Below are 27,184 nucleotides of genomic sequence, written 5' to 3'. Positions count from 1 at the left end.
CTCCCGCATTATTCCATATATTGTTAAATCTCTAATCACTATCTGCGCGACATCTAATAAAGAGGAATAGAAAAATGATAGTTTTATGCGGTAAATTATCGTGAATAATAATTTTGATATGTATTTTCGTGTTTTATTTTTTCTATTGCAGTTTATTTCGCGCATTTATGAATGTTTTTTTAATAGATGCTTGTTTAAATGTTTGTCCTAATACAAGTCCAAATAAAGTAAAATTTATATATTTTTCCATAAAATGCAACAATAGTGCATTCCGTCGTAATAAATTTTTTATTTTTGTCTCTGTTTCTTCTTCCCCCTTTTTCTTTCTCTTTAAAAAAAAAATAATTCATATAATTTATAATGGTAATGATATCATAACTACAATATTAAAGTTGGTGTGTGCGTGCGTGCGTGCGTGCGTGCGTGCGTGCGTGCGTGCGCGCGCGCGCGTAACAAAAATATGTAATTAACTGTCTTGAAGGAATACTAAAAAGGAAATTTATTACGTATAAATCAAGTCATAATTATATATTTTTTGATCAATTTTACAAAATACTGTGACATAAATTTATTAAAAAGATACGTGTCCTAGAAAACTGCTATTGCATTGTTTGCGCATGATACAATGATTACTGCCCAAAGAATGTTAAACCAGACAATAATATCTATCATCTTAGTGATGTGTAGCTTTTTATATAAAGATGAAAAATTTATCTCGTACGAAAAAATTCCGTTTAAACTTATCTTGCGGTATTTATCGCATATACACATATTTACACACAATTTTTACATCGCGTGTATTATCCATCATACAACCGCTATCAGATACAAACATTTCTATTGTCATCTTAATTTTAATTCATTCGGCAAACGAGTCACGTTGTGACTCCGCACTATTGTGTTGTGTCCTATCAAATTAAAAACATTAATTAATTAATCATTGTATTTAAAACTAAACTGTATGTTACGCGAGTTAAAATATAAATGTTAAATGCGTGGAAATCATGTATGTTTGGAAATTCTTATCACTTTTTGTAAAAGAGAAACGTTTGCAATCAATGTTGCACAATTGAAGTTTTTAGATACATGATCAAATTTTAGGTCAATTTGTCGTTTTTGAAAAAGAAATTGGCAATGTGCGCATCGTTATTATTTTTCTATTACAATCTTCTTAAATCTCTTAAAAATTCTGATTATCAAGCGTTATTAAGAATTTCAATTATGAATAATCAACAAGAGTTTGATGAAATTTAAAATATAGAAACGTCGGTTGTTTTATTTAATTAACTGCGTCATATTATTAATCACTCGATATTTGTAATCATTTATTTGTAATTCGCGTTCCCTCTTTCTGCAAGAAAGTTTTGTAGCAACCACGTTAACTTGTGGTCCCTCAAAAAATTCATGGAACAAGCTCTTCGATCTTTATTCAACTGTGACCGACTTGGCCAAGTTTCTCGGACAATCGACGTTGCAACCACGCAAAACCGCGATGTGAAAAGACAACAACTGCATAGGAATAACGGTGAGAATTCCTTGCAGGCAATCGACGGTTTTGGGTATCTCGAGAGCCCTATCGGCAAAAGCTTTCGTTTCCTCGTCTCCTTCCTCGCAGATAACAATAGGTTTACCGTCCCGCGCGGTAACTTGCTGGAGTGCATTCATGCATTTCTGCAAAATAAGTTATCCAACTAATTGTAAGACGTATATCGTGCTTTTATATCTCTCTTAAATTCGTCCCATATTGTTATATAGATATAAGTATTTTCGAGTGCAACTCGGATATTTAAATTTGCTTAATTAAACTTACCACGTACACTGGATCTCTCATTACGATCATAATTACCGGCATAGAATCGTCAACGAGAGCTAATGGACCATGTTTCAATTCACCAGCCATAATTCCTTCGCTATGCATGTATGTCAATTCTTTTACTTTCTGTAAATATGTCAGAATTAGTCGTAGTAACGTTAATTGCAAAGAGATTTATGATAGCTTCTTTTCGTGTTTTACTTACGAGTGCGCCTTCCATGCACGTAGCGAAATTATATCCGCGACCCATGATCAACAGGGACTTGTGTTGAAACAAAGATTTGGCTAGTTCTTTAACTTTATCATCGAGTTTCAGTACTTCGCGAATAAGATTATCAAGATTTTTCAAGCCTTCAATAATCTGAAACATATACGTAAGATATTATTGCATTTTGCTAAAGACAAAAAATATATATAACACGTTAAAGTCTAGATAAATATACCTGTAAGCGTCTCGCACGAAGAGAGATTCTGTCCTCACTCATTACCAGTGCAAACATCACGAGAGAAATAAATTGCGAGGTGTAAGCCTTAGTACTTGCTACACCAATCTCGGGACCAGCATTGATATGTACTCCGCAATGAGATTCGCGACAGATACTACTACCAACTGTGTTAGTTATACCCACAATAAGAGCTCCGCGACTTTTGCAATAACGTAATGCCATTAATGTGTCAGCTGTCTCGCCTGTTATTACGGGAAGTACAATAATTCAATCGCAATATTTAAAAGTCATAGCGCTATTATTATTTATGCCATCTTGAATTTTCTTATCTGTTTATTTTTTTCACATTTCCATTATTATTTTATTATAATTTTACGTTAATCGTAAAATTTATGAAGCCTTACCCGATTGAGAAATAAAGAAGCAAACATCATCTCTAAAGACTGGCGTATTGCGATCCAAAAAATCGGATGCAAGTTCTACCATCACTGGCAATTCCGTCAGTTCCTCGAGAAGCTGCCGCGTAGCTATAGCAGAATGGTAACTCGTGCCGCAACCGATTAGCATGAGGCGTCTGCATCTTTTGATCTCAGGAATATAATCCTGAAAAGATGTTCTTTTCAATATCAAACTCTTTTTTTCTTCCCGAAATACTTGCTAAAAATTACGTTCGTTTGGAAGAATTACTTTAATTCCGCCTAAGGTGACAGAGTTGTCTTGAAAATTCAAACGTCCCCTCATTGTGTTCACCACCGACTCCGGCTGCTCGAAAATCTCCTTCTGCATAAAGTAATCGTAATTACCCTTCATGATCTGCTGAATCTCCATCTTTAGTGTTGTGATCTCACGAGCGTGAGGATCATCCATGCACCGACGAAGACGATGAATACTCAACGCGCCTTCTTTAACGGCCGCCACGTCATCGTCCTATCGACATAATACATAAGACAACTTTTTGCAATTTTGCCGTAAAAGTTTGATGTAACGCGTCAATTCGCACCTCTAAAAATATCACGCGATTCGTATGCTCGATTATGGCACTCGCATCAGAAGCGAAGAAATATTCGACTTCCTTATCTTCAAGAGGTTGAAACTCAGATGTACTCTCGCTACGCGGCATGACCGGAAATTCTGTATTTCTGCCATGTGGACGATGATCTACACAGAGATTCAGTCGTTGTTCTAATTTTATCAAAAAATCTGAAAAATTTATCTATTCTCAACATAAAATATTCTTTTGCAACTTGATTTTAAAGTAAGTAAAACATTGTACAACGGAATCTATTGCACAAAACTCTCCATTTTATTTAGAAGCTTCTCGGAACAATAATATATAGTTCCGAGTGAATATAGTAAAATAATAAAGCAAACGTATTAATAGAGTCCGATAAAGAAAAACCATCGACAATACTAACGATATTTTCTTTAACTTATCCATTTAATATATAACAATATTATCACGACATTGTATTTTTGTATATATCATACATACATACAAAATTTATTATTACACGTATTATTGTGAATAATACTTGTTTGTTTTGCACCAATGTTAGTGATAAAAAAATCAAAGTGAATATCTAAAATATTTAAGATAAAAATGGTTAATTATAAATTTTTATCAAATATTGTTAGTTATGCAAAATTTATATTACAGCTTGCGTTTTCTCATTATAGTTACATTAATATGAGAAACGAGAAACCATATGAACTTTCTTTCTTGCATTCTATTGGAAGAAACTTGTTTTTATGCATGCCATTACGCATTTTTAGCCATACCAAATACAATATATCAAAAACCTTTTTTCAATTCGTAAATAATCTGCACGCGCGCACACGTGTGTGTGTGTGTGTGTAATTTACGAATTTATAAATTATTTGTGTTCATTTGTCAAAATGTATTTTTACCAGAACGAATGCAGATGAATATTACGTGCGTATGCTAATAAGAGAAAACAAAGAAAATTTTTAATTAAAAAAAATGTAATTTATTTTGACACGTAAAGCAAGAAAAAAATTCACATCATTTCTTTTTCTTTATCATAAATCAATGTATAAAACTGTATAGAATAGTGTGAAAAAATAAAAGTATTAAGTTACTTGCTTTCTTCTAAGCCCCATACACCAGGTGTAACATATGTTATATAATGAGCACATATGATGAATACGAACACCAAAAATAGCGACCATTGTACGATTTAGACTTATATTTCACAATCTTGAATATTAATACTTAAATATATGTTAATGAATAGTTCGTTACAAAATAAAAATGATATTACAGCGACAATAAAATACATAAATAATATTGATGCCATGATGTGATCGACAACGATAACGATGATTAAGACACACGATCAGCAACACTTGATGGAGTACATACCCTTGTGAAATAGGCATAGTATAGCAATTATTCGTAGATTATTCATAGTTATTCCTAGAGTGGGTTACATATTATATTTTTTTAAACTAGCAAACTTTGAATAAGCAGAACCTGTTATAGAAAAGCGGGAGTAATTATACACGATAGGAAGATCATAGTATACGTACAAAAAGCGTAGCGCGACATATCCGTCCAACATCCATCGTCTACATCCATAAAAGCTGGAAAGATGGCTAAGCGCTTGTAGTTAAGGAAAACGATTAAATTTATTTACAATGAGTAAATCACAGTTGATTCTCCGAGATAATTAATTGGGCACAGAGAACAAGCAAAAAGAAGTTTAAACTTTATGTAAAGTATTACCTTGAGACGGTGCTTCACCTTCTGCACAATTGGGACGCGAGGAAGAGGAAAACGAAAAAGAAAACAAAAACGATTAGCGCACAAATAATGCCACAATAATAACAGCATAATGATCGACATAAACAGACATAAACTCAATGGCATAGATAAGTACTGTGTGCGGCACATAGAGCGGGCATCAAGCGCGCAAACATTTTTTTATTTAGAAACTACAGTTTTTAGAAAGAAATATTCTTTACTAGTTTCTTTTAATATTTATTGTTAATGATTATTTTCAGAAGAAAATTATTTTAAATTATTTTATTTCGCCTTAAAAAAACCCATTTAGATTAGAAATATACAGAAACGTATTTCACGTTAATGTTGAAAATTTTATTAAATTTTATTTTATTATGAAACGATATCAACTTTCTTTATATTGTACATTTTTCCCCGAAAGGTATGAAAAAAACGCATTTACGCATTATGTAAAAACAATTATTGTAAATGTAAAATGTGTGTAATTTTATCGTTCTCATTGCTTTCAAAGCTAAGGTTTCTATTAATTTGCGGGATTACCCGTTAATCCTTTAGATTTTCACGTGTAGTAATTAGATGAGATTTATCGAATTCTATTACGGTGAGCGATAATGCTGTTTTTCAATAGATTTTATCGTAATCGTTAAAATTTATTTATTTCTGTCTATTAATTTAAAAAATATACGTACCACATATTTTATTCTTAGTACCAAAACATGTGCTCCTACAAAGCCACTTGAAAAAAAAGCATTTACACACACACTAATAGCGTCCGTCAATTTGAGAAAAGAAAATTATATAAAGTTTCATCTCGTAAGCAGATCTGTGTAATAAGATAATTTATTTGAAACGAGAATAGAAATATGCCAATTAGCAAATAGGAGCAAATCAGAGCGTGTGTTACTGTATTGAAGCGAAAGAACAAATGTTAGATAACAGCTTATGAATGATAAGAGACCTGAAAACGCGACCTTGGATACGACTGTCGAGTTCGACAAGCGTCAGCCATAAATTTTTAAGAAAGACAATTTTACGTAAAAATTACAAGAAAATCGATTTAAACATTCCTCAACCACTGGATCTTAGCGATAGAATAGCGTATGCTACGATAACAATTGTAGTGATAATCGAATGGATCAAGCGATATGCACACACCGACAAGAAATACTTTGATTAGCACATATATTTAGCATGTATAAATTGTAAATCTTGTTATCAGTTTTTAAATGCTCTTTTTGCAGCGAGAAATCCAGTGCCGAGGATGGAAATCGAGATAAATTTAGTATAATAGAGTATATACCTTTATTAATTGCGCATTGAAGATCATCTGACGGCGTGAAAAGTTGAAGAACATAACCGCAAGGTGTTCATGCAAAAGAAATACTTATGTAATAATCCACATTAAACTCATCGAGAGTTTACATGCAATATAATGCCGAAGTCTAGAGACAGGCGACAAGTTTTTGAATCGACAATCAACTATTCGAATTCCAAGCAATTACCATACCGATGGATAAGATGATAAAAAGGAGCGAAATAAATATTGCGAACGTTAAGATAAATATTAATTCTTTTAAATTTTCTTTAATTATATCTATTATTATATTTAGGATAGGTTGTTCCAACTTCTTGGTGAACTTACATATCAGGTAAGTGTGTCTATCTTCATTTTTTTCTTAAATAAATAAAGACAGACACATATTTATTTACCTGCTAGGTAAATTTATCAAGAGATTGGAACAACCAGTCCTTAATTATTTAATAATATAAAGACGAGACTATACTCATGAGACATTTTAATTTCGAAGTATTTTTTTTATTCAAATAAATATGTGACTCTAAAACATTTACAAGTGTAATCAACAATGCCCTTCTATGATAAACGTTATCTCAATAAACGTCGCGCAAAAAGTTAACGTTGATATAATACTTTCGATCAATTACACTACACGATATAATACTGTATCGAAGTAGGTGTGTACGTACAAAGTAATGAAGATAGATATACGTAGTTTAGTCGCACGAGCGATTAATTTTCATATTGAATGATTTGTAATTTGGATTAATGAAAAAAAGCGCATGCTTAGTTAGTAATAATTATAAGTGTTAGTCGCCTTTCTCACGAATGTAGAATTGTATCGATATACAATCGACATTGCAGATAGCTTAGGTAGATAAGAAAGATCCTAGAGCAATACGATATGAACGCCTTCGTGAGAATTAATATTCTGCCAATTAATTATCGCCTAAGGAGACACATACTTACTAGTGTTTGTTACTTCTCGAGATCTTTAATCTCATTAAAATGTTCGATTAATATTGATAAGACGATGTTGAGTGACGACAGTGACGATCTTAATACTTAACGCTCAGGAATAATTCTCTTGATTATCCCATTTCTGATGACGTGGATCAAAATTAGATTGATCCGTGATATTCAAACTTACCTTTTCCGTACAAAATAGGCACGTGATCGGTAGCCAGTCTCGTTTTCGTCTTGATACCAACGAGAAGCGGTGATCCTCGCCTCGTAGCTACGCACTCGCCCGGGAAATACTTGCTTTTGAAACATAACGCGAATGCTCCTTCCTAAAATAATTTTTCCATTATTATCTTATCTTGGATTTATTATTCCGTACTTTTTAATGAATAATTGTGAGACAATTACAAAATAGTTTTCACTTAGGGTTAATGAGATATTCCATTTTCTTATACATATATATATGTATGAAAAAAATGACTTTTATCTCAATTCTTCTTTCGTAATTCTTACCAATTGTTGAACGACCTGTTCGACAAGTTCACGAAATGAATACGCGGGATGTTGTACCCAGAGATGATGGATCAATTTGGCGATAACTTCGGTATCGGTATCGCTTTCGAATATGTATCCTCTTTGTTGCAGCAGAGTTTTCACTTCCTTATAATTCGTCACGATACCTGCATTCAGATCGCGCGTGAAGAATCAAAAGAAATATTTTTTGCAGAACGAGAATGCATGCATACATATTACGAGCATTACCATTATGAACGACGACAAAGATGTGTTCGCCGTCAGAACGTTGGGGATGGGCATTTACCTCCGATGGAACACCATGAGTCGCCCATCGCGTGTGAGCGATGCCGACGTGGTATTGAGTTTCCGACTCGAAGTCCAGATTGGTGCCTGCAAATAAACACAATTGATTTTACAACGGCTCGATACACAGACAAGAAATCTGTGTATTCCTTTTTGCGCGACACAGCGACAAAAGCGACCGTGCGACGCGCAAGAAACGCGCCAAGTGGTCCTGCAAGTCTGAAAACTTGAGCCGGTACTCACGACAAAATATCTCCTCCTCGAGAGCCTTGACCTTTCCCTGCTTCTTAATAATCGAGATGTCCTTGCCATCCGCACTGTCGAGGGCAACGCCTGCAAAAGGACATTGCATCAAGAAATTCTGATCAACCGATACGATATGTCGTCTCTTTTTTTCATTTATTCGCTGGAAAGCTCTTTTCCTTTCTCTTCTTCAAAGCGTTGAATTGCGAATTAAAACAAAAAAAAAAAATGAATCGAATAGAATGTCCTTAATGAATGCAGGTAGAATTTAAAAGTTGAATAGGAAACTATCCTTTAATATAAATATTCAAGGACTTACACGCATTCAAAAAATTGACATGATGTATGTGTGTAAATCAAAGTTTTTTGATGTCAAAGTTAATTAAATCGCCTTTTGTTTCTTTCAAATTAAATCGACAAAACATAGTTTTTAATTAACATCATAATTATCGTTAGTTTAAATTTTAATATGTAGATAAGAAAAAAATTTATATGTAAGAAAATAGTATTAATTATAGGGTATAAAATTTATATATACACACACACATATATATATATATATATATATATATATTATATATATAATTTTATAAAACTATCAATATATATGTGATTCTAATTTAATCTCTTAATAAATTGATAAAGATTTAAATTTAAATCGCATTTTATCTGATTCAATTCGATCCACATTCAAATAATTTGTACAATTCTAATTAAAAACTACATTATCTTATGCGCGTATAAATTTTATAAAAACTGCAACTTATGTATACATATATTACAGAGTGCATAAAATCACAAGAATGCTACCATTGTATGGATGTTATTTTTATAATAGTGATTCAAATACGTGACAATTTTTAGATATTTATGAACTTTATTATTTTTCTTATACATATATTCTCATTTTTTGTAGTATAAGGTATAAGTAATTTATCAACATAAATAGTTTTTTCACTGCTATTTCATTTTTTAATCTTTTACTCGTTGAATAATGCTATTGTAAACGGAAATTTTGTGCGGAATCTTTTGCGAGAAAGAAATTTCGAGATCAGAAATTATTAACTTACCTGCAGAATCATATCCACGATACTCTAATCTTTTTAGGCCAACGACCAACAATTCCAAGATTTCCTTCCTGCTCTTCGGTGTCAAATAGTTTAGATAAGCAAAAATTCCTGGGAATTCAAAAACATAATTACTATTCGGATTGTCAATCACGGTCGATAAAAACACAACCATATTGAATTATCAATGACAAATATTACTGATAATGAAAAATGTTAAAGTCCACCTTCCATTAACGTTATGTAAATCATTTATTATTAATCAATAATCCTCATGTATCGTATATAATATATAATATTTAGACGACCATAAAATTTGCATGTTTATGCATAATTGACAAGATTAGATATGATAAATATGATTGATACCTATAATGGCTTTTCTAAAAATTTATCATTTTCCTTCTTCAATCTGATTATTGCCACGCTTGTCGTCTCTCTCTCTCTCTCTCTCTCTCTCTCTCTCTCTCTCTCTCTCTCTCTCTCTCTCTCTCTCTCTCTCTCTCTCTCTCCCCCTCTCCCTCTCCCTCTCCCTCTCCCTCTCCCTCTCCCTCCCTCCCTCCTTCCCCCTCTTTCTCCCTCTCTGCTCCTCCTCTTTTTCTGATACCCTCTCTTTCTATACATCGTCTAACTTTTATGTATCCTTGCACGGTTCAATTGATAACATTATACATATATGCATTTAACTTTGATGCATTGCTAACATTATACATATATGCATTAACTTTGACACATTTAACTTTGATTTATTGATTAATCATACATCTATTATTATGTTCGCTGTATTAACTCATATCATTTTTTTCAAAATAATTAAATTTATTTTTTTAGAAATTTCTCTTATCTTTCACAAATACGACTTTTGAAATCGTGAGGTAATAATCGATGAAATTAAATTATTTGTCGCATAATGTCTTTGTGAATATTTGTTTTTGTAAAATCCATTTTAAAATAAATTTGTTTCTGTATGATTTTTTTTTCAAGGTGTATTAATTCAGCCAAAGAAAATTAAAAATAATTGTAGCAGGCGTCGACAAAACATCTGTTAATTTCTCTGCACCGCCTCTCAAACCCGAAGGTCGTATCTACGAAAAAAAACGCGGAAAAAGTAAAAATTCAATTTACTCAGGAATGCAAAAAAATCATTGAGAAATATTACGGTGAAACCTTTCGTTTTGTTCGTTTTTATTAACATGATAATCCGCAGAACGAGAACAAATACGCAGTAACGTAAGTCATATAGTTTGATATATGTATATGTAAGGAATGAGAATTCACAAAAGTAGGAAGTGCTTTTCTTTTTCTAATATAAAACGACAATCTTTTTCTTTCTATCTTTCTTATTAGATCTTTAATATTAAAAAAAAAGTAAAGTTGCAATCTTTTGTATTACACACACACACACACACACACACACGCAATAATATAATTATACGTAATAATAATTTAGCTATCAAAAATATAAAAAATTATAAATACAATTTAGATCAACATGAAAATAGAGTAATAAGTTTAGCGAAAATAAAAGAAAAATGTTAAATGTATACTACTGTCAACAGTACAGGATGATGGGACGTTACAAAAATGCAAAAAAACTTATGCCTGTGAAGGTTTACGAAGAACAGGAAAAATTAAAAACCTGATTGGCTTAATGACAATGGAGAGAGAGAGAGAGAGAGAGAGAGAGAGAGAGAGAGAGAGAGAGAGCGAGCGCAGGTAATTCAAGCAAATGCGCGCCGGTGAAAGGAAAAGTTTCTATACATGAGGCTAAACGAAAGATTCGGATATAAAATCGCGGTTATTGCCACATTATCGTGGAGCAATTGCGCATATATGTTTTATATATACATCATCGAATTCCGAGTAAAAATAGAAATCGTGTTATCGCTATTTTCTATCCTAAACTAAAAGTTCACATGTATACACAAATCCTATACAGAATTAGAAATTAAAACAAAACTTATGTTTGCCATTTTAATTAATCTTAATCATATAAATAATAATAACAATATACTGTCTAGCAAAACTAGCATAATTTTATTTGAAAACCATGTGTGCGAATTATTTGCAAGTTGGAGAGAAACATTTTTTTAAATTTTATTGACCAGTAATTTAGTATTTATTAATAGTATAAACATTATATTTTATAATTAGATTACGCAATGCGGAACTGATTTCAGCGAGTAGTTTCAATGCATTTTTTCTACGAATTGTTTTGCCATTGTTTCAATAGGCATAGATAGATATCCATTAGCATTATCGGATATCTATCTGTATTACAATACGTAGTCTCCAAACGCTACTTAAATGAAATTACATACGTACTGAGTGTAAGCAGGCACAATAAAATATACTGAATAAATAGTGTATTTTATTTTATGTAATTTTAGTTAAATATAATATTTATTGTAAATTATGAACAACGTTATCAGAGTATTTCAAAAAAGATTTAATAACCGAAACTTCTAATGATAAATTTCATAATAAAAACTAACACACACACACACACACACACACACACACACACATAAATAATATAAAATTTGTTTAATTTCCAAGTAGGATTATTGTTTTATGACTGAGAAATGTCTGCAAACAAAATGCGATCAGCACACTTTATACAAGATCTAATATTCATTTAGGACGCACCCGACTTTTACTTTAGTTGATTTCATTCCGAAAGTTACCTGGACATTTTTTTTGTAACTCTTCCTTTTCTAAAAGGTGTGATTTGCTAATTGCGATATCGATAGCACTCGTGACATGTTCTATGTTACTTTATTGCATTTGATTATTTGATATAAAGAGTCATCCCTTTATCAAGATTGTAATTACATTTTATCGTAATTAACCGATAAGAGTTTTCCCATGATAATTGTGACATGAACAATAAAAAAATCGCAAGAATTTATTAACAATTTTCTTTTCGTATTCGCGAAAATTAACGTAAAACGAAAATTAATGTAAAAGCAATTTGATGTTGCAAGAGATAAAGAAGTTTTTATCGAACAACAAGACAGTGCTTCGGAATTGCCGGATATGCCGTTTCCTGAAAGCTAAAAGACACAAAAGACATTGTTATCATTTGGCTCTATATATCGAAGCAATATCATATGCTCGAAGATTAACTACACTGATTGGAGATAATCTTACGACAAGGAATATACTCTTGTACATACAGTATTCCTTCTGAGTAATTCCATTGGAAAAATAATCCTTCCGTATTATATTGTCTACTTATAACTCGTATTCTTTGTGCGGAATCATGCAGCTCGCTATCGTATCTTAAGCGGAAAAGCAGTATACAAGTTTCACTCAAGTTTTCTTAGCGCAAAATCCAACTGTTTCATTGTAATACTCCTTTAAGCGACACAATAAAAAATATTATATTACATTTTGTTTCAAACGAACTGATAGTCGTCGAGTTATAACACTTGAGCAGAAAATTCGAATATTAATTGTTATATGGCAGGATAAAAATTAGAAACGAGAGCTGATACATAAAAAATTTTTAAACAATTTTACAAGATATTCAGTAGCAGTAAGAATAAGAAGTAATAATTCATGGGGCACATCGAAATTTTATTGCAATGCAAAGGTAATTGAAATACAACCGACGTGCGTGAATGAAACCGCAATTGAACAATCAGGCAGTCGATGGACAATCGCGATAGCATCATTTACACGACGAACTTGGCCTTCCGACCTACTGACCACGATATTCTTAGTATAAATCTCACGGCAATCGTACGTAAACTCGATTGACAAATAAATAATATCCATGCTTTTTCACTTTTTTTTCTTCTTATATAGATATATGTCTCTATTAGAGCAGTTCACTTCCTTTCCTTGCTCCTTCAATTATTCTGAGATATGAACGACACGATTCAACAAAGTTTGCGTCTATATAACATTATATAATCAAGTAAATCTTTATAAATTATATAATTATTATATAAAAGAATATATATATATATATATATATAAAATAAAAAAATGTTATATATATTAGAATAACGTGCGTTCCACGATGATCTAAATCTAGTACTCGAGATACTTTTTGGTTTGAAATTGAACTTTTATATTCACAGCGATCCAACCACGCAAAAGACAAACGAAGTGGCGGGGGACGAGATCGAAGAGAAAGGAGCCGCGCGTATCCGAATCGAAGGTTGATATCTCTGTCGCGTCTAAATGTCATATGTAACTGCTCTACGTTATGTTACACCGCACCCTCCCGCCTCAGATTGGTTCAGGCTCAGGCTCAGGTTGGCACACTTGGGAAAAAGAGACTTTCACTAGACGCTGTGCCAAGTATCGGTATCGCTTCGTATCATACCAGAAATTACGTATCACCAACAAGATAAACGCCATTATACGAACGCCATTATAACAGCCGTAGCGTAAAAGCAGTATATAGTGATAGTAAATTAATAGGCGGAACTTTTATATTTGATATACGCAAGTTTGATATACGCAAGCATTTCAAACTCCGAGCTTAAGCCTTAAAATTAATCACTCGAATGTCGTATAGCATTAGACTGCAAGATTAATAAAATATAATTTGGATAATCTTTAGAAAGCGGTAATTCTTTCTCAAGTCTAAAAATTCATAATAACAAACTTAATAAGCAGATTAATTATCACAAACGCTCTCAGCCTGGAAAAAGATGCGAACCGATATAATTTAACACTGTTAAGTTGTCTGATAAATATTAAAATACAATCTATGTGTGGGTCGACGTCCGAGGAAACCGTGTCTCGTACATTCCGCGAGAAAAATAAACGGGCATTACGTTTCTGCAAGAGCATACGAATACATCACCGGCGCCGCGCGCCGACTAGCATGGCATTCTTGACTTTTCCTCAAACCTTCGATCATTTATTCGTCAATCAAATTAACCATTATCCGATGAATTTAATAATTATGTCAGCTATTTGATAAATTTCAATTTCGAAAATTAAAAACTACTAAATACTTACTATCACGCTGATAAGATCAATATTTAAGCAATTTTTCTTGACAAGATTTAATTAAAAAAAGGGGGGGTGTTCTCGTAGACTATCGGTAACGCCATCAAAAATATGACTCGCAAGACTTGTCCAAATTCTTATGTAGTTTCACGATGACTTTCGTCACGATGTCTTCCAACAAAAATGTTACACCGTCTAAAACGATCACATCGAAAACGACCACATCATCTCGAATGAAAGTAAACATAATGTAAAGATTCGCGGAAATGCTCCAAAAACAAAAACTCTCGTTAAAAAAATTAAGAATTTTTCAAATCACCTACTTTCATGAGCGATGATATTGAAATCGTTTATATCGTAAATAAATATCTTACTAAATTAGCAATATGTCACATCTATCACACATATCACTCTTACAAGCCCAATGACAAGCTCTCTTGGCTCATGCGCATTTATTTCCTCGCTCACTCTTGTACTTTCGGAACCGAATGTTACCATTATGTGGATTACCACATTTTCTCTTATCGTTTTACAGAAGAGGGTAATACATTTATCGGATTAGCGTATAAAAAAATAATAAATAGTGTTGATAATTGATCGACAGCGATCAGTTATATCAAAAGTACATACTCATTTATCACTAGTGATATCAGAAAACTAATATATTCAAAACCAGTAGAAACGATTAATAAAATTTATTCAATCCATAAATAATACGTACAATGTATATATTTAAACAATCGAGGATTTATATGTTATTTAAGGTAAATGTAATAAATAAAGTATAATTAGAAAAAAAGTTATATACACATTCAAATATATGCGTTAGAGATAAGTTTAGTATTATAAAATATTTATGTTATTTTTGTAAAAGTGCTTCCATTTACGATAGCAAAATTAAAAAATATCCTATGTTAAACGATATGTATAAGTAAGATGTAAGACATTGAGGTAATACTGCAGTACGGACAATGAAATCAACGGCATTTTTTCATAAAGAAGCAAAAAAGAATAAACGTATCTAACGTATTGTTGTCCGTTTTTTAATAAAAAAATTTATTTCTTGAATACAATGAACCTAGAAAGATATATAAGTATTTTTTTATCATACGTAGTTTGTTCTCGTTACATCAATAGACAATATGGACAATTCAATGATTATGTACCGGCGTATTTCGGCGGTATAAAAAGCAGTCTTCGATAATGATCCACGCAGCCGGGCGTAATCTCGCTGTTCAATTTTTTCACATGGTCGTAATAATGTTCCGAATACGACAAAGTCAAATTGAACGCGATAACGACAATTGCGCGAGACCTTACAAAATTCCGACGAGTGCGTAACGTTAATGTCACGCACAAGTGTAACAAATAACTCGAATTCGACAGCGATCAGCCAGCCGGCAGAGAAAGCAACGGCGACCAGCGATGGAAATGCTTAAAATTCACTATATGTACTTACCACACATATTATCAAGGTTGCTCTCGCCTGCCACGTACGTAGAGACCACGTAGAGAGCGGAAGAAAAACGAAAAGAGACGGAGAGACAGAGGCTGAAAACTTGATAGAGAAGTATGGAAGCGGAATGTCACTCTCTCGCTAGATATACCGGCACCGATATGTGCGATACGCGCTGTTCCGAAACACAGTCTGAGCCGCTTGACGGCGTGTTCAGAGCTCTTATAACGTATGAATTTAACGACTGTCACGAGCGCGCGGGTGCGTTCGCGGAGTGTACACGTGTGAAAGTAGCAACGAGCTGTCAGCGGTCTCTCTCTCTCTCTCTCTCTCTCTCTCTCTCTCTCTCGCGCGCGCGCACCTACACGTACGCCGCCCGACGAGCGAGAGCCACCCAGAAAACCGCCACCCGGTACTTTACTTTCACCAGCGTGACCAATGGTGGACCAAGCCAATCGAACTGGCGCGCTTATCGATCGCTCCGCGGCACCGTTTGGCGAGTTTGGCGGCATTTGCCCATCACGGCCACGTGAAAGCGGACACAGAAGCGCTATGAATCATCGTCAATACTCTAATAGACTTGGCTTTTCCTATCAAAAGAGTCAATCAAACGCTCCTACTCTTGCGACTCGTAGCTGCTGGCCCGATTGTCCGAATCGAATGCATGAATTGCGTGATACTCGCCGAACTCGCTGAAACTCTCTCGTCTCACCGTCACAGCACAGCGTCACCAAAAGTCACCATCACCACCGTGACACCGTGTCATATTCAAGAGCACGCCACTTGACGGGAAATTGACTTCGCGATTGGTCGGTAAACCGATCCTCGCGGGGTTGCGGAAATCGAAATGATCAGCTGTGACTTTGGAGCGCCTCTATGTCCATAGAACGTGGATATTGAACTATAACGTAGGCCGGTATTCATAGTCAAATCTTATTTCAAGATCGTCTCAAGCAATGTCTTAAGATGCTAATACGGCTCTGTGATTGGTTGATGGCATCTTAAGACAGTACTTAAGATGATCTTAAATATAAGATCCGACTAGTCATGCCTGTGAACATTTCCGTAGGTAACAGTCTACGATGTGGTAACATATTCTCGTAGGTCCACGACATCATAGACATCATACTCTAGTTTACACCGAGCACTTGGTACGCGTATCAAATAGTAAATAACTAGTGAATGTGTTTCATCATTGGCTGATCAGCTTAAATTCACTACATGACGCGTACCAAGTGCTTGGTGTAAACTAGAGCAATGGCTGCGGTCCACTTGACGCTACAAATGCTTCAAAGTGTTTGATCGACCAATCGAAACAAAGAATTTTATGAATTGACCAATCAAAGAATGCTTCGAAACGTTTGTAGCGTCAAGTGGACCGTAGCCAATGTCAGCAGGAGTAATGAAGTAAGGAGTAAGAATAACAATTGACTAATTAAAAACCGGGAGTAAACGAAATGGGCAAATCTCATTTGATGCAAGGTCTACAATGCAGCAAGAGTAATGGAGTAGAAGTAAAGAAATAAGAAATATGAAATAAGATTTGCCTATTTCGTTTACTCCCGGTTTTTAATTGATCATCAATTGTTACTCTTACTCCTTACTCCATTACTCCTGCTGACATTGTAAACACCTTACATTTAAGGTCCGTCTACAATGGCAGTAGTAGTAAGGTTGTAAGCCGCAAACTATAAAAATTAACCAATTATATTCGATTGTTCTTCTCGCACTCAACTATAATTGGTCAGTTTTTACTGACAACCTTACTACTACTGCAATTGTAAACAGATCTTTAAGTGCTCTGGCAGAAAATTACAGCTAAATCACTGTTATGATCACTCTCAGATGAAAAGTTTTTTTGAAAAAACGCAGGCTCGCATCAGCACCACGGATGTGACACCGCTACGAAACAATTAAGGCCGGTTGTTCCAACTTCTTGGTAAATTTACCTATCAGGTAAGCATGCGTCTATCTTCATTTCTTTTCTTAAATAAATACAAACGAACATATATTTATCTGATAGGTAAATTTAACAAGTTGGAACAACCAGCCCTTAAACAAATAAAGATAAACTTATATTTACCTGATAGGTAAGTTTACCAAGAAGTTGGAATAATCGACCCTTAATAAAATAGTAACTTTTCATCCGTAGGTAATTGAGGCTGCGTTCCGATATTTACTGTCAGTACTGAAAATCTACAGTATATGTGACGTAAACTATAGATTTTCAGTACTGGCAGTGAATATTGGAAGGCAGCCTGAGTCTTGAAACAAATGGTCTGTTCTTTCTAGCTGCACTGTTGCACTGGTGCAATAAGTTAGAATGAGAAAAAATATACTTGTCTTACTTTAACTTATTGCACCAGTACAACAGTGCAGCTAGAAAGAACAGACCAAATGTATCGCGATAAGAAAGAACGCCGCCGACGAGAAGCGGTGCTAAGGTACATTGTATGTACATACATACATTAAAGATAGAGGGCTCTCTCTCTCTCTCTCTCTCTCTCTCTCTCTCTCTCTCCCTCTCTTTCCCTCCCTCCACGACCACGTCGGCTCTTCCACTCCCCATCCTCCAACTCCACGCTTTCTCCCTCTTTCTATCGTCCCATATCCCATCCCATCTCCGTCATCGTGTATTCGTTGCTCTTGTCGCGCGCTGGTGGTGCCCCAAGTGGTGCTAGTGGTTGCTAGTGTGGTCATCGTTGGTGTTGGTTGGTGTCCGTGCCCGTTGTCGACGCTGTTGTTGTTGGCCGTCGTGTTGGTTCGTATATCGAGAGGTTCTTGCGGGAGAAGTGCAGCGCCAGGAAGCCGTCGGGGTCACGTGATTGCAAAGATACAGTATACTCGAAGACATGGCGGACAAGGAGGAGACCGAGAAGACCATCGCCGAGGACTTGGTTGTTACCAAGTATAAAATGGCCGGCGAGATCGTGAACCGTAAGAAAACGGATGGCGTGTGTTCGCGCGGGAGACCGCGATGCGGATATGCGTCGCCAACTCGCCATATGGAATGTGCGGCGCGGCGCGGCGTGGCGCGGCGCGCCAATGCCGGCCGCGCCACGACCATGTCAGACCATGTGCCGAATCCGGATGGCGCGTGGCGTATTCTCGGCGGTGCGCCCGCTCGCCACTCGCCGTTTTCTCCCTCCTCGTATCAATCCCTATGCTCGCCAAACGCGAGTATCTCCCGAGGCTAATTTGATCTCTGGCGATTACTTTTGTCGAGAATGTGACTTTCTAATTATACGCGCGATTCACCGGCTCTAATCTAATTTCATTTCCATATGTCAAACAATCAAAAATTCATTGTCTTATGCCCGATTTCTTCACTTCCCGATAAAGTTATCCGGAGGATAAATCCCAAGTTTAACCAATCACGTACATGGATCTGGTAGTTTATCTCCTGGATAATTTTAACCGCAAGATAACTGGACATGAAGAAATCGGGCATTACTCTTGTTTACAAGGCAGTATTCGTAAGCTAAATCTACGATAGAAATAATCGCAGTCTCACCAATCTTCCTTGCTTTTTCTTTAATTATTCAGCACTCTCCTAATCTACTGATAATCGTTTGCACACTTCGTTTTACTCGCTTAAATTTGAAGTATTACTTATATTTTCCTCATGTTAATACTACTGTACATGAAAATTACCCACAAAGTTAAAAATTCTTTTAAACATTTTAAATTACTTTAAATATCTACTTTACCTATTTTTAATAAATTTTAAAATATTTAGGTAACAAAATTAACATTATTCATTGAATGTTTTGAGTTATCAAAATTTTAATAAAGGAAACTATTAAATTTGAATTAGTAATTGAGTGACATTTACTTACAGCAGACTCGATATTTAACAAATTAGCTTTCTCAAGCTTTGTTAACAAAATTTAATTATTTGACAGGGGTGTTGAAACAAGTTTTAAACAAATGTATCGCTGGAGCTTCTGTGAGAGAGATATGTGAGTTTGGTGACAAAATACTTACGGAGGAAACCAATAAAGTTTTTAAAAAGGAGAAAGATCTTAAAAAGGGGATTGCTTTTCCGACATGCATATCAGTCAATAATTGCATTTGTCACTTCTCTCCTATCGCTAGTGAACCCGATCTCATTCTTAAGGATGAAGACCTGGTTAAAGTGTAAGTTTCTTCATAGAAATTACTACTTTAGAATTTGTTTTTTTGCAAGACTTATTCTTACTAGCATTTTATGTGTAAGAGAATATTGTTACACATTTGTAATTGATTCTTCTCAGAAATCTATAAAACTATAATACTAATTGAATAACATTAATAATATAATTTAAATAAATCTGACGTTTCACTCTTGAATCATACGTTTGATATAATTAATGAAATTGTACAATTATAGTGATCTTGGAGCACATGTCGATGGTTTCATAGCTGTAGTGGCACATACTATTGTTGTTGGGTCTGCACCTGAGAAGAAAGTGACAGGCAGAAAAGCAGACGTAGTTTTAGCTGCTCACTATGCTTCTCAAGCTGCATTAAGGCTTTTAAAGCCAGGTACAGAGGTAAGATTAAGAATACTTGTGCACTATTGGTTTTATCTTTTTTTCCAGATATGAAAATTAAGTTTTGATATATATTTTGATACTTAAATGTATTTATTTCAGACTTACACGATAACAGGTACTGTGGAGAAAATATGTGATGCCTATAAATGTAAACCGATCGAAGGTATGCTAAGTCATCAGTTAAAACAATTTAAGATTGATGGAGAGAAAACAATAATTCAAAATCCAAATGATGCGCAAAAGAAAGAACATGAAAAGTATACTCTCGAAACTCACGAGGTATATTTAAATTTATATGTACATAAAAATAACGGTCGTCATAAATTTGCAATTTAAATAAGGAATTATTATTAAGTTAAAAAATAAAATAAAATTTCATAAAATAAGCTTCATTTTTACTACTGATTAATTTCAGGTATATGCAATGGATGTGTTAGTTAGTACGGGTGAAGGAGTAGGAAGAGAACAGGACACTCGGGTTACGATATACAAGAAAACAGAGGAGACATATCAGCTTAAACTGAAAGCGTCTCGCATGTTTTATTCAGAAGTCTCCCATAAACATGGTCTCATGCCGTTCAATTTACGTACCTTTGAAGACGAGAAAAAAGCAAAAATGGCTGTTGTTGAATGTGTAAATCATAGGTTGATAGAGCCATTCCAAGTAAGATTCTGTCATTTCTATTTCTATTTCTACTCTATTAGCTTTCCCACAGTATAATAGAATTCTAACGTTACATTGTTTTATATAGGTTCTGTATGAAAAACCAAACGAATATGCGGCACAATTCAAATTTACGGTACTCTTGATGCCTAATGGACCTCATAAGATTACGGGAATTCCTTTTGACCTTGATATATATCAGTCTGATTGTGTCGTAGACGATCCTGAATTAAAGGCATGTAGAATGTATCTCAAGTTAAAGAGATTTTCCATCTTAAAGAGATCTCTCTGTGCGTGCGTGCGTGCGTGCGTGTGTGTGTGTGTGTGTGTGTGTGCGTGCGTGCGCGCGTGTGCGTATATATATGTACATGTGTATATATACACGTGAGAAAGAATGGAGAATACATATATATTATCCATTCCTTTTCATATAGTTTATCAAAATTTTTATATTTTGTGATATTAAATTATTTACAACTCCTCCTTTTATAAGACTCTTACTTGAAAGATATCTAAAGAAGACTAGATAATCGAGAAGTTTGAAAAAATTAGGAATGGTTATATATTGACCATAAATTTGTCTCATAATTTGATCAAATTCTATGAAAAGACCAGAGAACCTCTTTAAGAAAAGTAATAGCTTCGTAACTGCCATTGCTGTTATTGTTGCTACTTTATTTGTAATTCAAAATTGTAGAACCTTTTGTATTCTTCGGCAAATCCGAAATCTGCGAAAAAGAAGAAAAAGAAGGCTGAGAAAGCTGTAGGAGACGTCGCCATGGAAGTCGATGCTAAGGCCTAACATTGTCATTTTAATGCATACCATGACTTACCGGCATCGTGCACTCCAATACTTTTTATTTGGTGGTCTAAAGGAGTTGAGGCTGGACATTTTCGATCACAAATCACTCAACAATCAGCATAGCCATATCTTCATCCGAACATTGCACAAATTACAATGCTATGCTTCGTATTGCCATGTCCCTGTATGAATTATCAGCAATTGTCTATAGTATACGTCTACTTCATTCATTTTCGATGAAAGTGTCGAACCTTGCTGCTCTATCGAGAAAATTTGAACTTTACCACACGTTACGCCACAATTTTATCAGCGCTTAAGTTTTTATACCAGACCATCTTTTAATAGATTATGGTATACTATACGCAGATTGATGATTACTTATATGACCATTACTTGCATAATTGTTGTATATTGCGTTTCAATCTTTAAACTAACATTTCGTACATAACAATCTTGTGTGATCGCTTTCTGTGAAATTATAACATATAGATTGGCCGACGTAAAAGAAATGAATCGTATGGATCCAAAATAAATTAATGATTATTTTCGCGTATCGTATTAATTGAGAAATTATACAGAGTGTATCTATTCAATTTATGTGTGCATCATTACTTTTAAATGATTTGAGAAAATTTTATTTTATGCACAGATGAGTTGTACATTGTGATTTCTGAATATTTCCATAAAATACGATTCCCTTTCATGTTCATTGCTAATTCTGCGCAATTTTATATACCGTTACAAAAACTATGCTATAACGTTTAACTTCAAGTTGTACAATTGGAGTATTGTCCATTCTGGGGCACTGCATAAATAATGAAATGCCAATGATTCTTCGAGTCTTTCGTTGCGAAAATACCCCCGACCGAAAAAAAGATAAATTATGTCTCTTCTGCTCTGCGCAATTTTTTACTTTTGTGTAGAGTAGACAAATTGTTAGTAGTAGCTGGAAGTGCATAAGTCTTTAATATTGAACGAAAGTTTATTTGAGCGAGACGAAAAGATAGACCTTTGCAAGAAAGCATATTCTTGGGAAGTAATTGCCAATTTGCTACAAGACGTAAATTACAAAAAATTAATATTATCTAATAATAGTTTTATATAAGAGGGATAGATAAAAATGTATCTGTTATAGATATTTTTTCTACTCAAATTGTGCATACGTCGAATGTTACAAAGTGTGCTTGTATAACAAAAAGATCATTGTGCACTGTCCATCATTTGCCTGTACATCTTTTCGTAATTGCAATCGTGTTCACAATATAAAATTATGTTAAGAGAATTTTTTAATACTATTTTCTTCTAAGATTCTTTTTAAGTTAAATGGAATCTTAACGAATTAATCCATTAGAAAATGAATAACTTTTATATGTATACGCATACATATATGCATAGGACATACGTAGAGTGTAATGAAACAAATGTATAAAATTATCTGCAAACGAGGGCTGTGCACAAAATTCATACGCAGTATAAAATTTAGTCCAGTAAAATGAAAAAAAATATTGTTATAAAAATGCTTGACGATAAGTTGACAAGTATAAATCTTGACATATGCATATATATTTCACGAATTATTATATTCCATTTCTCTCTCAGTGCAGTTAAATGTGTAATTTGCAAAATGTTTCCTACGTATTTGTAGAAAAAAAAATTTCATCAATTTGGAATTATAAATTGGATTTTATAAATTATCCCTTGTTGAGATAATTTTGCTACAATATATATGATCTTTGATCAGAATAAGAGAAAACATGTAAGTATAGAAATATAGAACAGTATTTAAGTTGTGTCTTTATTGTTTAAATACTAAGTATATTTCTTTAAGAACTTGCAATTGACTTTTTTACACTAAGAATTGATTTTTTCCTTAATGAAAATATCAAAGTCATTTATTGCAATTCCAATTTTTTAAATTACACTTTTTTGTATCTATATATCTTTCCTTAAATTCCGTTAAATATTAAATGCAAGATATAACTTAATTTTTTCTAAACTTAGTTTGCAAAAAATTCTTTCAAATTCAAAAATTATTAATCCTTTAACATAAAAAAAAAACTAATAAACAAATGTATTACTGAAGAGAGATTTCCAATGATTTTAGAATACTGTGTATGCATATTTGTTGTGTTCGACTAAAGAGCCATCAATATTAGTTAACAAATTAATAATTTTGACAATTTAATGCAAATACTATGAAATACGCAATTCTATTAATTTCAATATATCTTGCATAATAAGGTGATATTATTGCATAAAGAATATAACATACAATCTTGTAATTTTTAACTCTGTTATACTTCAATACATCTTTATTTTTTAGTTTACTTTTCAAATTAAATCAGCAAAAATACATAATAAATGGGAAAATGTGATGCTCAAAAATTTTTAAAGCAGTCATTATCGATTCACGCTATTGCCCTGCGGAAATCTCAATTTCAAAGTAATTGTACTTGGAGTCGTGACATCGGCAACATTTATCTCACTACCGTCTTTTAAACCTAACTCGACCAAAGTCTTAGTCAAATTCTCACGAGTCTTCTCCTCGATGCTCGCCACCATTTGCATATACAGAGTTTTACATTTACCATCTATATTAGCTGTAAGAGCGGGACTTTTCATTTGTAGATCCGGTCGCTCACAAAGGAGATCTATTAAATTTTGTAATTTATATTTCGAATCTTTAATTTCGATCTCTCGTGGTACCTGGCTACATCCCAAGCAATTTTCTTTTTTCTCTGCCTCATAACTATATGTGTAAATTCCATCTACATCATTGAGCACCTAAAAATAAAATATGTATCATTTTTGTAACATCGTTTATTACATTTAAATTATTATAAACAATTCTTATTCACTTTCCTCACATGTGTTTATTAACATTATGAAAAGTATTTTTAAATAATCAATTAACGTTTTTAATGTTTAAATTTTAATTCATTTAGTATTTTGAAAATTATGGTAGTAAAAATTCATGTATTAAAACATACAATAATGTACGAATAAAAAGTAGATTCTCCTTCTATCTTTACAGTTATCTGACTGATTAAATTCTAAGATTCAATTTATAATTGTTGATGCATTGTCCGATAAGTCTTACATTTTATTTGTAATGAGATATGTTGCTGATTATTAATGTGTGTATTTACCATGTAATTATTTAAAGATGCGCTACAACTGGTTGCGAGTTTGAAAGCTTCTGTTGCGCAGGCAGCGGCAATAACAGCATTCGTTGACGCCACCGCCGGTATGATATTCTTAACAACACCTTGCACAAGCCTGTATGTCAAACCCTGTATACCAAATTGCGCTGCTCTGTCATTTGACTTCTCGTAAATCCAGTTTATATGCTGGGGATCATCCCCGTCGATAGCACAATCAAATGGATTCTCCTTTGGCCATTGAATCACTTTTACATATTCTATGCAATGCTCAGGCAAACGTGGGGTATTGGCTATCGTACATAAAGGATATGTGACCTATGTGAGATACAAACAAGTTTCTAACATATCTATCGATAATAACTTTAAAATGTTCATTGGAAATTGTGCTCACTTGCGTTGGATAAAGGTCCAAAGTACACTCAATGCAAGGGTTCATACCAGGTAATACAACTCGAACGTTTCCCTTGAAACCCTCGGTCCCGCCATCAATCATAGGTACCACACTGGTCTTATCCAATTCACCATTTTCATAGACAAGCAAAGAGAGTAGCATGCCATTGAGCCACCTCCTCGCGACAATCGAATCCAAACCACAAATTATTATGTGGAACTCTTGGAAGAATCCCTCACTTTTGGATTGTATCTCACAATTGTGTGCAATTACATGACAGCCAGGAACTCTGGTGTTAATAAACTTGGCGGCTGTCTCTGCCTTGTAAGATCCAATGTCTTTATGACGAAACAAAAACTGTCTGTAATATTTAAAATATTAGAAAGGTTGTTTCCTTTATATCTTTGATAAAATATTTATTCAAATAATGTTTTATATTAATATTTTTATTCAAAAACAAAGAGAATTGTATAATTAGTATTAGAGTTTCAAAATTATAGATTATAGAGTAGACAAGATAAATTAAAAAATGTCAAATCTTCAGAAGTACTGAGACTCAAGAAAAATATCTTTTAGAGATTTGCTTGTATTTGCTTTGTTTCGAAAATAGTTATAAAAACAAAATAACTATTTTTCACAAATAAAAAAACTTTTCGGTTCATTGATTCTCCACACACTCTCAAAGTTTTAACTTGTGTGTGTGTGTGTGTGTGTGTGTGTGTAAATTTGAGACACTATATAAATATTATTTAAATATATAAAAGAACGTTTCTATATATTCTAACATTACAACACATTGTTGAGATAAGGTGAATTTATATTACACTATATCATTAAAATACATAGAAAATGTTTCTACATACGAGACATATATTTTCGCGTCGCGTAACCTCACCTACCGATTGAGGTTAGACAACTCGATCGTGTCCATGTCGATAACGTGAAGGTGCCTGAATCCCATCAGGGCGAGGTTCTTAAGCAGCTCGCATCCTAGACCGCCGGCGCCAACAACGAGTACCCGACACTGCTCTAGGAGCATCTGCAAATTGTCGGTGGACGGTTCGAAATCTGGCCGGCAAAAGGGGCCCGATCTCTCTAGTACCTTCCGCAAGCTGCTCCATCGTCTCTGCATATGATCGGAACTCATTATTGCCGATCGATTGTACGAAATTCGAAAATCTGGAAGAATAAATCAAATTTCGACAAACTAACGAACGAAGCTTCGCACAACGCAAGTCCAAAACAAAGAAAGTGTACTGTGGTCATCGTATATACTGTGTACTTCTTCTTTCCCTATGGCTTTTTGTCCCTTGAGGGACACAGTACCACGATTTCCTAACCAGATAGACACAAATCCCAGGGGTTGACTGTGTCTTAAGTAATTTATACTGTGTACTTATATATTGCTAGGCTGCGTTCGGAAACGTCACCCGAGGACCGAGGACCCGAGTACTCTTGACTCTTGGGTGTATCATTCTATCCTTGTCTCATATTCAAGAACAACGGCTGTGTTTCAAAATTGCTGTCAGCACTGCAAGCATGACGTCACAAACTCATACTACCAATTACGTTCCAATAGTATTGTCTGGGGTGCGTTCCGTTTCACGCATGATACGCATGATGCATCGTTCATCCTTGTTGTTTGTCAAACGTTAAACAAGGATGAACAATGCATTATGCGCATCATAGCTCTAGTTTACACCGAGCACTTGGTACGCGTATCAAATAGTAAATAACTAGTGAATGTGTTTAATCATTGGCTGATCAGCTTAAATTCACTACT

The 27,184-nt window shown here is 34.0% G+C and overlaps 3 protein-coding genes across 8 annotated transcripts; 1 reads left to right on the top strand and 2 right to left on the bottom strand.

Moving 5' to 3' along the window:
* Positions 1–507: 507 nt before the first annotated feature.
* On the bottom strand, positions 508–16,771 carry LOC105829309 (glutamine--fructose-6-phosphate aminotransferase [isomerizing] 2). Of its 4 annotated transcripts, XM_028194859.2 has the most exons (15): positions 15,846–16,769; positions 9,416–9,523; positions 8,346–8,435; positions 8,046–8,189; positions 7,797–7,963; positions 7,471–7,612; positions 6,324–6,350; positions 5,006–5,026; positions 3,260–3,417; positions 2,947–3,186; positions 2,664–2,862; positions 2,257–2,501; positions 2,019–2,174; positions 1,811–1,939; positions 508–1,671 (listed from the first exon to the last, which is right to left on the bottom strand). In XM_028194859.2, the coding sequence occupies exons 1-15, from the start codon at positions 15,850–15,852 to the stop codon at positions 1,426–1,428; spliced, it is 2,079 nt and encodes a 692-aa protein (XP_028050660.1). In that variant the 5' UTR covers positions 15,853–16,769; the 3' UTR covers positions 508–1,425. The 4 variants fall into 4 exon arrangements, with proteins under 4 accessions (XP_028050660.1, XP_012523498.1, XP_012523497.1 ...); XM_012668044.3 differs by lacking the exon at positions 6,324–6,350 and having other exon boundaries at positions 1,426–1,671; positions 15,846–16,771; XM_012668043.3 differs by lacking the exon at positions 5,006–5,026 and having other exon boundaries at positions 1,426–1,671; positions 15,846–16,770.
* A 1,923-nt stretch (positions 16,772–18,694) lies between these two features.
* On the top strand, positions 18,695–22,721 carry LOC105830862 (proliferation-associated protein 2G4). Its single transcript, XM_012670509.3, has 7 exons — positions 18,695–18,779; positions 19,748–19,982; positions 20,215–20,377; positions 20,480–20,659; positions 20,796–21,044; positions 21,133–21,279; positions 21,742–22,721. The coding sequence occupies exons 1-7, from the start codon at positions 18,695–18,697 to the stop codon at positions 21,844–21,846; spliced, it is 1,164 nt and encodes a 387-aa protein (XP_012525963.1). The 3' UTR covers positions 21,847–22,721.
* A 999-nt stretch (positions 22,722–23,720) lies between these two features.
* LOC105830846 (NEDD8-activating enzyme E1 catalytic subunit) lies at positions 23,721–26,914 on the bottom strand. Of its 3 annotated transcripts, none has more exons than XM_012670478.3 (5): positions 26,614–26,914; positions 26,301–26,527; positions 25,402–25,762; positions 24,996–25,325; positions 23,721–24,630 (listed from the first exon to the last, which is right to left on the bottom strand). In XM_012670478.3, the coding sequence occupies exons 1-5, from the start codon at positions 26,665–26,667 to the stop codon at positions 24,247–24,249; spliced, it is 1,356 nt and encodes a 451-aa protein (XP_012525932.1). In that variant the 5' UTR covers positions 26,668–26,914; the 3' UTR covers positions 23,721–24,246. The 3 variants fall into 3 exon arrangements, with proteins under 3 accessions (XP_012525932.1, XP_012525951.1, XP_012525942.1); XM_012670497.3 differs by having other exon boundaries at positions 26,301–26,580; positions 26,677–26,912; XM_012670488.3 differs by having other exon boundaries at positions 26,301–26,580; positions 26,659–26,911.
* Positions 26,915–27,184: the final 270 nt, after the last annotated feature.

Source organism: Monomorium pharaonis, chromosome 8 (genome assembly GCF_013373865.1).
Source record: "Monomorium pharaonis isolate MP-MQ-018 chromosome 8, ASM1337386v2, whole genome shotgun sequence".
Lineage (NCBI taxonomy): Eukaryota > Metazoa > Arthropoda > Insecta > Hymenoptera > Formicidae > Monomorium > Monomorium pharaonis.
Note: the sequence above shows the minus strand (reverse complement) of the source record. Positions and strands in the feature narration are given on the sequence as shown.

Excerpts from the sequence above, each read along its gene's own strand:
- LOC105829309 (XM_028194859.2), bottom strand. Across the intron at positions 8,436-9,415 it reads TCGTGGATATGATTCTGCAG|GCGTTGCCCTCGACAGTGCG; the intron begins GTAAGTTAATAA and ends GTCCTTTTGCAG. Across the intron at positions 7,613-7,796 it reads AACAGGTCGTTCAACAATTG|GAAGGAGCATTCGCGTTATG; the intron begins GTAAGAATTACG and ends AAATTATTTTAG.
- LOC105830862 (XM_012670509.3), top strand. The coding sequence starts at position 18,695 with ATGGCGGACAAGGAGGAGACCGAGAAGACCATCGCCGAGGACTTGGTT. Across the intron at positions 18,780-19,747 it reads GGCCGGCGAGATCGTGAACC|GGGTGTTGAAACAAGTTTTA; the intron begins GTAAGAAAACGG and ends ATTATTTGACAG. Across the intron at positions 20,378-20,479 it reads TTTTAAAGCCAGGTACAGAG|ACTTACACGATAACAGGTAC; the intron begins GTAAGATTAAGA and ends TATTTATTTCAG.
- LOC105830846 (XM_012670478.3), bottom strand. The coding sequence starts at position 26,667 with ATGACCACAGTACACTTTCTTTGTTTTGGACTTGCGTTGTGCGAAGCT. Across the intron at positions 25,763-26,300 it reads GAGTTGTCTAACCTCAATCG|ACAGTTTTTGTTTCGTCATA; the intron begins GTAGGTGAGGTT and ends TAAATATTACAG. Across the intron at positions 25,326-25,401 it reads TGGACCTTTATCCAACGCAA|GTCACATATCCTTTATGTAC; the intron begins GTGAGCACAATT and ends TATCTCACATAG.